Source organism: Blennius ocellaris (genome assembly GCF_963422515.1).
Source record: "Blennius ocellaris genome assembly, chromosome: 11".
Taxonomy (NCBI): domain Eukaryota; kingdom Metazoa; phylum Chordata; class Actinopteri; order Blenniiformes; family Blenniidae; genus Blennius; species Blennius ocellaris.
This window is the reverse complement of record NC_137660.1, coordinates 16,415,509-16,427,122: the sequence shown is the minus strand read 5'-3', so window position 1 is coordinate 16,427,122 and position 11,614 is coordinate 16,415,509. Positions and strand designations below refer to the sequence as shown.

Here is an 11,614-nt window from a genome sequence, read left to right as displayed (position 1 = left end):
GGACTGCGCAGCAAAAAGAACGGACGGTCTACAATCTATTGAATCTTTTGCAAAACGAACTGGATAGTTTAAAGCTGAAGACCTTCTAAGCTCTTTTTTTTTTCTCCCACCACGCTGATGCTCCTGGCATGTAGTCTTAAATCTTCCACTGCTACTTTGGTGTTTGTTTTAAAAAGTAGGTGACAAAGGGGAAAAGGACAGAGGCCAGCAGTACATGGATTACGTTGACTACTAACCTATCCTCTTATTTCTTTCCATTATGCAATGATTGTTTGAATTCTTTGGAGGGACCGGCTCTCCTTTTAGAGAGGGCTTGGTGCTTGTGTGATTGAACTAATCTGAGATATAATCAGACCTTAAAAATACTAACCTATAAACGTTCAAATGCACACCACCACCTATTTAAAACTAAAGCTCAGTCATTGAGATGAATCCTCTGACATGGTATTTCCTTATTTTCTTAGATTGGGTAAGCTTATGGCTGAAATATGGTCTCAGAATACTTTTAGGTGTTTTTCCAGCAGCCAAACATTGGATAGTATCCCCAGGTGTTACGGTGACTCACTCATGTGAGACCGACTCAGAGGAGTGGAAGACCAATGAGGCGCTCCGCACATACTGCCTAGGAGATGAAGACCAAACCAAGGTTACTGTTCAAACCAGCACACACTCTTTCCATGTGAGTAAAGATGTTGTTCCCTCAACGACGCACATCAAACAGCAACAGTCAAATCTGATGGAAAAACTTGGTTGAATGATTAATTTCTCAGGTGGACATCCAAAGGCTTTCCAGGTGCAGCGAGTACTTCCGAGCCTTGTCCCAGTCCAGAATGAGAGAAACCTCAGAAAATCTGATTCACCTGGATCACGTGTCGTCGTCAACCTTCTACAATCTCCTTGAGTTCTTCTTCCATAATCATTTTAAAATCCCTCTGCAGCACTTGGGAGCACACATCCAGGTATACAGGAAATCGAATGTTGGTGACTTTTCACCCGTGTCTATAAACAGAATCTCATTCTCTGCTTTATTCCGCTCTCTGACTCTGGAGCTAAGCAGCTATCTCCTCGCTGAGGAATTCCTCCTGAAGTGTCTGTCTGTCCTGGAAGAACAGCTCACGCCGTCAAACTGCCTGTCATACCTGAGTCTCGCTCACGACATCTGCTGCACTGAGATGAAGGCCACCGTTCTGACTTACCTGAGTAGAAACCTGCTGGAGCTGCCACGTGTCATCAGGTATACAGCGTTTTAATCCCCGACTGAACAAAACCTACGAAATATGTGTGTGTTGTGCCTCTGAGCCTGCTTTGCATCTCAGACGTCTGAACGAGGAGGATAAAGAGGACGTCGTCCACCTCAGGATACGAGGACAGCGAGGCATCTGCAGTCTGCGGAAAGAGAACTTGGCTTCTTGGAGCGACCCGGAGACGGAAAGTGCCCGACATGTATTCACTCTGAAGGGATCAGAGCTCAATGGAGACTGGCATTCGATCACAGAATTCCCCTTCAGGGCTGACAAATGGTGTTTTACTACAGTGGTGCTCTATAACTACCTGTACATCATAGGAGGCTACAGGCAGCGGATGAAGAGAGGCTGGGAGTTCAGCATGGCTTCCTTCAGGTACAACCCCCTCACTCGCACGTGGGCCGCCACGTCACCTCTGATAAAGGTAATGCAGGATTTGACACGTTGTATTTGGGCCTCTTTTCTGTGTGACCCCTAATTAAATCTGCTCATGTCTTCATCCATTGTTGATGTAACTCTATTGAAAGTCATCACCATCTGTTGCTTCCACAGCACAGACGGCACTTCAGTGCAGTGGCCTGTGAAGGCTGTATTTATGCTGTGGGAGGCTGGTACTTGGACTCTCTGGTGACTCCGGACTCCAGCACGGCTCTTTACACAGCTGTGGAGCGCTATGATCCATGGGAAGACTCGTGGGGGTGTGTGTGCGTCCGTTTGTGTTTAGTGAGAAACAGGATGCAGATGATCGCTTCATTGAATACATTTTCATCGGACGTCTTTACCTCTTCAAAGTGGCGTGCTTCATTTGTTTGTACATATTTTGTTTTAGGTTTGTTTCGTCGCTGCCACTCACTGACTTCAAGTTCACCATGTCCTTGTCCCAGGACGTGCCCCTCGCTACCAGCCTTGGACACTGCGTTTATGTGTTGGGGAGCATCCAAAGGACTGGAGAGAAATTGATGCTGCAGTATGACACAAAGCAAGGTGAAACCTCACAAAGTTCATACTGGTGTATGCAAACCCTGCAAAGCCCTCTTTTCCGTTCAGAGTTCACATGAATAAAGACGTTATCCCGCTTGTCTTTTAGATGCTTGGTCCGAGCTGTCTCCCACCCTTACGAGAGCAGACGTGGACCTCCCTACTCTTTACTTCTTGGGGGGCACCGACAGGCTGCTTGTTATCGGTGGGAACAACTCCGAAAATGTGGTGACTTCCTATTGTGTGCAGTCACAGAAGTGGGGAGAAGTGAGTATCTGTGGTCAAAGCAAACTCATAAACAATTGCATGTGTGTGCGTCCCCTCATGATCACGGAAGCATTAGTGTGATTCTTCCTGTAGAGCTGAGAATGCCATGATTGCATCTGTCTACAAGTCTATTTCTGAAAAATATGTGTCCGGTGTGTGTCTGAATCACAAATATGTCCTTTACATTAATGACTAATACTGTGTTTATTTGTTTGTTGTTTTTTGTTGTTTTTTGTAGGTGCACAGGACTGAGAAAGTGGCATTTGCTGGACAGGGGACAATTGTGGACAATCAGGTCTTGATGCCAAGTATTGTGCATAACTCTATTATACAGATGGATCTCGAAAGTTTCACCCGTAGATCTCTTCCTCCCCTCCCTGTCTCCACCTGCTACGATTCTGCCTTGTATCTATACTTCTGAGTCTTTTTATTTGTATGTTTTTTGTTTGGTTTTTTTCGTAACCAAGTTTGTTGACACTTTTAAAGCCACCCTTCAACTTAATATGATGATTTCCCAAAAGAGAATCATTCTTTAATCATTTCTCTCTTTTGTGCTTTAACTCCCATGCAGCCCAGTGGTTCAGACTGTGTCTCATGACAGATTACTCTTGAACTAAATAAATGATTTCACAAGTTTTTTTGTGATCTATTGTGCCTTTTGTTAGTAATATATTCAGGACAACACACAGAAAAATGAAGGAGGAATCCAAACCATGCCATACCGTAGCTTCCCACCTTTTCCAACCATAGGACACGAAGCACACGTTTGGTTGAGATCAAATTCACAAATTCCAAAGACATAGTTGCTTGCCTGATGAAGGGTGAAACGTGCCGATTGATTAATAGCTTCTCTGAGGAGTTTGGAACTCCACTCGCTGTGGAAAGGGATTATCTGGGATTACATCCTAAAATGTAAACTCAATAGCAGATTTGGCCACGTTCATCCATTGTTCTATTCACAATGAAGACATTTCACTTTTCTAAAATAAATATATATCCTGATATTTAGCCCAAACCTATTACGCAATGCCTCTATGAACCCCCAGTAGGTGAAATGCCACAGGGCTCTCAGTCACCTTCTCACACAGCAGATTAAATGACCCAGCAGAGACTTGACAGCACATGAGGTTAGACTCTTGTGTTTGGTGTCCAGTTACAAGGAGGAGCACGTCACAGGGGAAAGAGGAAGGGCAGTTGGTGAGAGAGGGAGAGAGAGGGGGCACTGAGGAAGGGGGAGAGGGGGAGAGCGGGTGAAGCACAGGAGAGGCCAGAGCTCCGATCACTACCTGAGGAAAAAACCACTTCAAGGGCACAGAGTACTGAAGCCTGACAACTGAGTTTGACACAAAACAAAGCCACAGTTTCCTCTCGTCTTAGAGGATTACTCTCATTCACTCTGGTCTGATAGAGGTAAAGTATCTGGCTCCTTTTTTTTCTTTTTTTTGCATTTTATAAAATCTAAACAGATTTTTATGTTGAATACTTTTCTGATTTAAAAACAAAATGCACCTGTATTGATTCCTTAGGTGTGTTTTTTAATTCTGTTAAACCACATATGGAACACAATGGAGAAGTTGAATGAAAAGGAAAAGTGCTGAATTACAGGTCTTTGAGTATCTGTCAAATTTACTAAATATTCAATAACAATGACTGCTGACTTTTGCATTCCTGAAATATGCTCTTAAAAGTCTGTAACGGCAGAGTTTGGCACTGCTTTGCATGTTGTAGTCTGTGTTTATGTTTTCATGCCGACTGGAGGCCTGTGCACATGCTCAGCCGGTCTACCACTATATCTGGCCATTGAACTTTGTCCCACTTAGTGACTCTTCAGTCATATGACATGGAAAAAGAAATACTAGACGTATCAGAGCAGGGGGTATGTGGGAAGTCCAAATATTTTTATTGGAGTGTATTATTAAGTCATCATCACACAGAAAATGTCTGAAGCCTTTATACTTTAAGACTTTTTTCTTTTTGTATCCCATACAGATGTCTGTAAGTTCCACATCAGTGTCTTTAGGCAGCTTATCATATTATGAGGGAACAAAAGCAGCAGGGCCACGTTACGTCAAGCAATCAGTAACATCTATGTATTTATTTATTGCCTTTGCCAATGAACATTGGGGGAAGGTTATGTTTTGACTCAGTGTGTTTAATACCTTTGCCAATGAAAGTTAAGCGACCGACGAAGTTGGCCAAGAAGATTACGTTATCGTCTGCTTGTATTTATTTTAATTATTGGTTTGTATGTATGTATTTTGCCAACTTTTTGCAACAACTTTTAATACTCAGGGATGATTTGTCATCATCCAAAAGCCAATTAATTAGATAATTAGATTAGTTTGGAAGTTATCGGCTAACCGTTTGCAAAATTGCAAAGAAATGTCTGTTGCCATGGAGATGCTCCCTGCTCAGTGTTTCACACAGTGCTACCAACCCAGGTAGTGGGTTAGTGCCCATTCTAGTTATAGATGTAGATGTTCAGCTAACTGAACTCTGTTCCTTCTTCTTCCTTCTGTGAGATTTACTCTCCTGGTCATTGTGTGTCCAGAGGTTCCACATAAAGAGTTCCACTGCTTAAACAAACTAAAGAAGCATTTCAGGTGAAATGTGAAAGGCCTGCAAGAAATCCAAGCCCACTTTGTGACTGATATAGATTTCCATCAACGATATCATTCCTCTGTGCAGGAGATTGAGATCCTCCCATTTGTTCTTTACATCAGTGGTCGCCAAAGATGGCTGAGGCCCATCAGGCAGTGGGATTCCAGTTCACAGTGCGTCCAGACGGTGTTGACCTCAAACTCAGTCAGGAGGTCATCAAAAACATCTACCTGTCGGGCGTGACAGCATGGAAGAAAAGAGCCATTCAGTTCAAGGTACAGCCTGTCTTATGTTTGATTATCAAATGTGGAGTCACTCAAGAAAGTGAAAAAAAAAACACATTTTGCGGGTGTTAAACAGCTTTTATGGACGTTTACTTTTCTGTATGAGCACAAGAGAAATCATAATGAGGGATTTAGTTGAATCTTGATATATATATTTTTTTAACTCACAGAACGGCTTCTTGGCTGGGGTGTATCCTGCCAGTCCCTTCAGTTGGTTGATAGTTGTGATCGCCATGATGAGCTCCTTGTACACACACATAGATCCCTCTTTAGGAATGATCGGCGCCATGAAAGAAAACCTGCCGCACAGGTCAGTGATCCCTGAAAGCCCTGAGCCGCTGAGTCATTTTCATCCATTCTCAAATATTCGTCTGCATCTTTGAATCTGCAAAATAATCTTTTTTTGTAGTAATTATTTAAAGACAACCTATTTTAAACTTCGTGCTTTAACCTGTTATATACCCGTGCCTCTTCTGAGCAGAGACTATATGTCAGTGCAGACCCGAGCCGTGCTGAGTGCCATCCTGTTTGCCACCGCACTGTGGCTATTCCTCATCTACCTCTTGAGATATACACTCAAAGCACTGCTGTCATACCATGGATGGATTTTCGAATCCCATGGGAAAATGAGCACATCCACCAAAATGTGGCTGGTATGTTTTTTTGTCTTTCACTCATTTTGTCATCGTCCCTTATGACTTGTATATCAGTCAGCTGTTTGTAAACATATTTCAGTGCATCGTTTATTGTGTGTTCCCCCTCTCAAGAGCCTGGTGAAGATGTTATCTGGACGCAGACCACTGCTTTACAGTTTCCAGGCTTCCTTACCCAGACTGCCTGTACCCAGTGTGGACGATACGATCCACAGGGTGTGTGTCGACCCCACGCGCAGAAACACACAACACATTGGAGAAGCATTATTTTAGAGGAATAAGTAACATGGAGACCCGTGGTGGATATCTTAATGTCCTTTCCATTGTGTATTTGTGGCATTTACAGAAATATGGCTTAAAATCCATTTAATAATTTAATCAATATGGTTAATTTTGTATTAAAAATATTCCACAGTTTTGAGAATATCACCTGTACAACTTGATTTGTCTTCCTGCACCTTTTTAAAATAACTTGTTTTAAAGAAATCTGGAATGCCTTCTCAGCTGCAGACCTATTAATTATGTTTGTGAATTTCAGTTGCTATAGTAATGAATCCAATGTGTTCCTGTGATACGATACATGTCTTGTTGCAGTATCTTGAGTCTGTGCGCCCCCTGCTGGACACTAAGCAGTACAGCCACATGGAGATTTTGGCCAATGACTTCAAAGATTCCAAAGCAGCTCAGCTGCAGAGATACCTCGTCCTGAAGTCCTGGTGGGCGACTAATTATGTGAGTAGTGTTTTGCATTTGACACACAGTTGAAATGCTCATGAATTAGAAAGATAAAAGGTAGTTTGTTTCCAGGTCAGTGACTGGTGGGAGGAGTACATCTACCTCCGGGGCCGGGGCCCTATCATGGTGAACAGCAACTTCTACATAATGGTGAGAAACATTGATTTGATTGTTTTGTATGTCATCAGTGGAGTTGTGATGCATTAGTATTATTAGCTATAGCCAGACAAAATGTATCTTTCAATTAATGAAAGTATAACACAAATGTGAAGGTATTTCCAAGAGAAATATACGTTTGTAATATTTTTAAATGTTAAAAAAGAGTTTAGGATTGACTGTTGGCTTTTGTGATGATACTTTTACTTTTTTGTGATTGATTTGGTTTGTTCTTTTGAAGGACCTCCTGTACGTGACCCCAACACACCGCCAGTCTGCACGGGCAGGAAATGTGGTCCATGCCATGCTGCAGTACAGACGCAAACTGGAACGTGGGGAACATGCGCCGGTAGTTTGTCTTTACTGCGGCATTTCATTTTTTTTGTTTGTTTGAAGTACTCATTGGCTTTGTTTGGTTTTTCCATGACTTCACTTTATTGCTTCCTCCCAGCTAAGGGCTTTAGGAACCGTCCCCATGTGTTCCACACAGATGGAAAGGATGTTTAATACCACCCGCATCCCCGGCATTGAAACAGGTCAGCGATTGCTCATGAATTAACAGAGAAAGGGGAGAAAACTGATGCTCAGTCACATTGAGCTGAGGCATCCCACATATTCACCATCAGCTGTTGAAAGCTTTTACAGCTTCAACTGAGATCTCTCCTCGACTGACTTACTATCACGCTGCCCGTACTGACTGCTCTTCTACTTACGTTTCCTCTGTCTGACTCTGCTGTCTGTTTGAATAATCCATTCAGATATTGTGCAGCACCTGACTGACCGTAAGCACCTGGTCGTCTACCATAAGGGTCGCTTCTTCCAAGTGTGGCTGTACACGGGAGGACGCCACCTCCTACCCAGCGAACTTGAAACACAGTTTCAAAGGATCCTAAATGACACATCAGAACCCCAACCAGGGGAGCTGAAACTCGCTGCCCTGACAGCAGGAAATAGGTATCTACAGTATATACAACAAGCATGCAGTACTTTATAAAGCTCTCAGACAGGTGTGGGGTTAAAATGCCACTTTTCCATCAATTAATACTATCATTAAGACCCCTGTTAGGCTTCAAATCAAATTCATTCTGCAACAAGGGACACAAGCCCCAAATATACAGTCCGTATCATCAAGAGCTATCTGGAGAAGAGAGATGAAGAAGAACAGAGGATCTATCTTAACAGACTGGAATCTGTTAAGATAGTATTTTGTAATCTCCATAGTTTCCCTAAGAACCATAGCAAGTGTAACTCGAGAAAAAATGTAAAGCTGTTTGGAAGATAAGTGGAGGTTACGAAATACATATCTTGCCCCTGTTTATTTACTCTGTGCAATTATTTTTTTAAGCACTCTTGCTTTGCAATCCTCCCCCTTCATGTTTTGACAAAGAACGATACAGCCATGACACCTAAACTCACCCTCCTCTTGTAAAAACAAACAAAAAAAAACCCTCTACTTAGATGTGTGTGTGTTTTTTTTGTTGTTGTTTTTTTTACTTTCAGAGTTCCATGGGCCCGGGCACGTATCAAATATTTTTGCCAGGGAGTGAACAAAGTGTCCCTGGATGTCATCGAGTCTGCTGCTTTTTTTCTGGCTCTGGATGATGAGCCACAGGGTTTTGACCTGACAAAGATCAATTCACTGGATGGTTATGCCAAGTCCCTCCTGCATGGAAAATGTTATGACAGGTATACTGAGAAGATCAGGAGTCACCTAGTTTTGTGTTTGACTCCCTCAAAAACATTCTTTTTTTTTTCATACAGGTGGTTTGACAAATCGTTCACCTTAATCTCATATCCAAATGGAAAAATGGGTGTTAATGCTGAACATTCATGGGCCGATGCACCGATTGTGGGACACATGTGGGAGGTATAACATGTGTCATGAACCTGCATGAGAGACAACATATCAGTTCAAAGTTTTTCATATATATATATATATATATAAATTTGTACTTTATGTCTGGGTAGTATGTTCTTGCCACAGACTGCTTCCACCTTGGCTACACAGAGGAGGGACACTGTAAAGGAGATGTGAATAAAGGCCTTCCTCATCCTACTCGACTACAGTGGCAGATTCCAAAGGAGGTGCGGTCAAGCTCCAAAACAATACCAGCAGGGACTATAGGATTTGTCCTGTCGGGTTTTAAAGTCTCTAAATGTCTATGTAACTCACCGTTTCCCTCTCTTTTAGTGCCAGGACATCGTCGAAACTTCCTATCTATCAGCTAAGAGAATAGCCGACGACGTTGACTTCCATGGCTGCCTGTTCGCTGAGTTTGGTAAAGGCCTGATCAAGAAGTGCAGGACGAGCCCCGACGCCTTCATCCAGCTGGCACTGCAGCTGGCGCAGTTCAGAGTGAGGCGACAATCGCGTCACTTTCCCACAATTCTCATCTCACTGTTATCCACTGTCCGTCCGTGACAAACCGTCTGCTTCGTAGGATCAGAGTGTGTTCTGTCTGACGTACGAGTCGTCGATGACTCGCATGTTCAGAGACGGGCGGACGGAGACGGTGCGGTCCTGCACCTCTGAGGCTGTTGCATTTGTCAGAGCCATGGAAGACGCAGGCGCGACGGTAAGCAGAATCACAGAAACGCCCGGAATGATCTGGAAAACAAACAAGAGGCAGAAATATCACATTTCCATCACATTGTTCAACGTAACTCTCCTGTCCATCGTGATATCCGTTCATTTTTTACACTCGGTCATCAATTCAGTGGCGTCGGGGCTGATCACAGCTGACCACTGGTCAAAAAAAAAGGCAAAGACATTCACACTTCATGGAAATTTAAATACATAATTTGCATTGGAGGAAACTGGAGCACACACACACACACACACACACACACACACACACACACACACACACACACAGAAAAGCCTGGAATTGAACACGGGTTCCCCTCGCTGTGAGGCGAAAATGGCAACCATCAGATACTGCTGACAAAAACGTTCTGCGACTTTGTGACAAACACAACTTATTTTTTCACAATTGTCTAGGCTGAACTACGGATAAAGAAATAAGCATCAAAGAAAAAAAAAGTGTTTTTCTGACATAATAATTTGACCCTCGTTAAAAGTACGTTGTTCAACGTGCGTCCTATCAAGCTTCTAACCCGAGAGACATGGTACACATTAACTTTATGAACGGTCACCTTGTGCAGATCAGGTCTTGGTCACCGCAACCTTAAGGCAGCGTGACTGTGTGACAGTCACGCTGTCCTGGACGTTGAACTATCTGGCGTTCGGGTGTGACGGAAGAGACGTTTGTGTGAAAAGTAGCAATGCTGATATGATGTTAATGTCACATAAACACCTTTCTTCTGTGCTTTTTCAGCAATAATAAGTGAAATGCGACTGACCCTTTGCTGGTTGTTCTGTGTGACCAGACTGCGCAGCGGCTCGCACTGTTTCGGAAGGCCTCGGATAAACATCAAAACATGTATCGTTTGGCCATGACTGGTTCCGGCATCGACCGCCACCTTTTCTGTCTCTACATTGTCTCCAAATATCTTGGTGTCGATTCACCGTTTCTCAAGAAGGTCAGTATGACAATCTTATCCCACTTATGTTGCCTTCTCTAAGTTACTGGTTCCTTCACGACACCACCCCCCCGGTCTCTTCTTCTTCATCAGGTGCTCTCAGAGCCTTGGAAGCTGTCCACCAGCCAGACGCCACAGCAGCAGCTCAATTTGGTGGACACCAACAAGTTCCCCAAATACGTGGGTGCTGGAGGTGGATTTGGCCCTGTGAGTTGTTGTCACGTCACGTTAGCGGTGTGAGGCTGTGCTGTCCCGATCCAAGGGGACGATATATGAAGTTGTCCCGTATTTTTCTGTAGGTGGCAGACGATGGCTACGGTGTGTCTTACATCATTGTGGGTGAAAACCTGATCACATTCCACATCTCCAGCAAATTCTCCTGCCCGGACACTGTGAGAACTTCAGATGAAGCATCACACATTAAAGATCTAGCTGTGCTTTGCACATGCTGCCTTTCTAAACTCTTTCATATTTCTGTCTCCGCTAACTGCTTCTCTTTGCGACCCGCAGGACTCATACCGGTTCGGTCAGCACATTCGAAAGGCCATGCTTGATATCCAAGCACTTTTCAAGCCTGAAAATGACAAGAAGACAGTAGAACATGTCAAGATTGTGCCAGTGGAAAATGGGAAGAAGCACATATGACCAACGGTGTGAGACGGTTTCATTGTTTTCGAGCTGTAAGGAAGAAGTACGTCGTATTCGTTTAGAATAAAAGGCAAATGAGAGGTTGAACCTATGAAGAGGGTGTTGTTTATATTTCAGAAGCTGGCATTCTCTAGTCAGGCAGAACACATAGCTATTACTCTTTTTATTTAGTTCTGTTTTCTTCTTTTGAAGCTGTTTGACAGCGTGTGTGTGTGTGTGTGTGTGTGTGTGTGTGTGTGTGTGTGTGTGTGTGTGTGTGTGTGTGTGTGTGTCAGAGACACATATTGAAAAAAAACAAACATGTAAATGTAAATAAGCAAATCCAAAGACTTGAGATTTATGGTTTGTGAATTAAACAATTTGTAAATATATGTATTTGGACAATTCTGTTATATGTTTCAAAGGCTTTATTATACTTGTGAAATCATTAATCTATGGCTGTTTACCATATCTGATTAAAGAATACCAGTCATTCGAAATGAAGGTCAGAGGATACAATGATTTT

General features: G+C 43.1%; 2 protein-coding genes across 2 annotated transcripts; both read left to right on the top strand.

The window, feature by feature from the left end:
- Window positions 1-245: 245 nt before the first annotated feature.
- Window positions 246-2,977, top strand: LOC308136848 (kelch-like protein 15). Its single transcript, XM_080505378.1, has 8 exons — window positions 246-679; window positions 771-959; window positions 1,050-1,234; window positions 1,317-1,668; window positions 1,797-1,942; window positions 2,074-2,228; window positions 2,332-2,489; window positions 2,728-2,977. Exons 1-8 carry the CDS (start codon window positions 428-430, stop codon window positions 2,908-2,910), a joined length of 1,620 nt encoding a protein of 539 aa, XP_080361504.1. The 5' UTR covers window positions 246-427; the 3' UTR covers window positions 2,911-2,977.
- A 758-nt stretch (window positions 2,978-3,735) lies between these two features.
- cpt1b (carnitine palmitoyltransferase 1B (muscle)) lies at window positions 3,736-11,465 on the top strand. The gene is made up of 19 exons (XM_080505380.1): window positions 3,736-3,899; window positions 5,213-5,365; window positions 5,545-5,684; window positions 5,856-6,027; window positions 6,142-6,243; window positions 6,622-6,759; window positions 6,835-6,912; window positions 7,160-7,267; window positions 7,370-7,454; window positions 7,677-7,872; window positions 8,419-8,604; window positions 8,680-8,785; window positions 8,887-9,003; window positions 9,110-9,274; window positions 9,360-9,494; window positions 10,309-10,461; window positions 10,555-10,668; window positions 10,761-10,853; window positions 10,972-11,465. The coding sequence occupies exons 2-19, from the start codon at window positions 5,225-5,227 to the stop codon at window positions 11,104-11,106; spliced, it is 2,364 nt and encodes a 787-aa protein (XP_080361506.1). The 5' UTR covers window positions 3,736-3,899; window positions 5,213-5,224; the 3' UTR covers window positions 11,107-11,465.
- The last annotated feature ends 149 nt before the right edge of the window (window positions 11,466-11,614 follow it).

What these genes read in the sequence shown, in the direction of transcription:
- LOC308136848 (XM_080505378.1), top strand. Translation starts at nt 428, where the DNA reads ATGAATCCTCTGACATGGTATTTCCTTATTTTCTTAGATTGGGTAAGC. An exon ending in GAGCTGCCACGTGTCATCAG is followed by an intron (nt 1,235 to 1,316) that starts GTATACAGCGTT and finishes TTTGCATCTCAG; the next exon opens with ACGTCTGAACGAGGAGGATA. An exon ending in CCATGGGAAGACTCGTGGGG is followed by an intron (nt 1,943 to 2,073) that starts GTGTGTGTGCGT and finishes ATTTTGTTTTAG; the next exon opens with GTTTGTTTCGTCGCTGCCAC.
- cpt1b (XM_080505380.1), top strand. Translation starts at nt 5,225, where the DNA reads ATGGCTGAGGCCCATCAGGCAGTGGGATTCCAGTTCACAGTGCGTCCA. An exon ending in CCTGGTGGGCGACTAATTAT is followed by an intron (nt 6,760 to 6,834) that starts GTGAGTAGTGTT and finishes GTTTGTTTCCAG; the next exon opens with GTCAGTGACTGGTGGGAGGA. An exon ending in GCCCTGACAGCAGGAAATAG is followed by an intron (nt 7,873 to 8,418) that starts GTATCTACAGTA and finishes TTTTACTTTCAG; the next exon opens with AGTTCCATGGGCCCGGGCAC.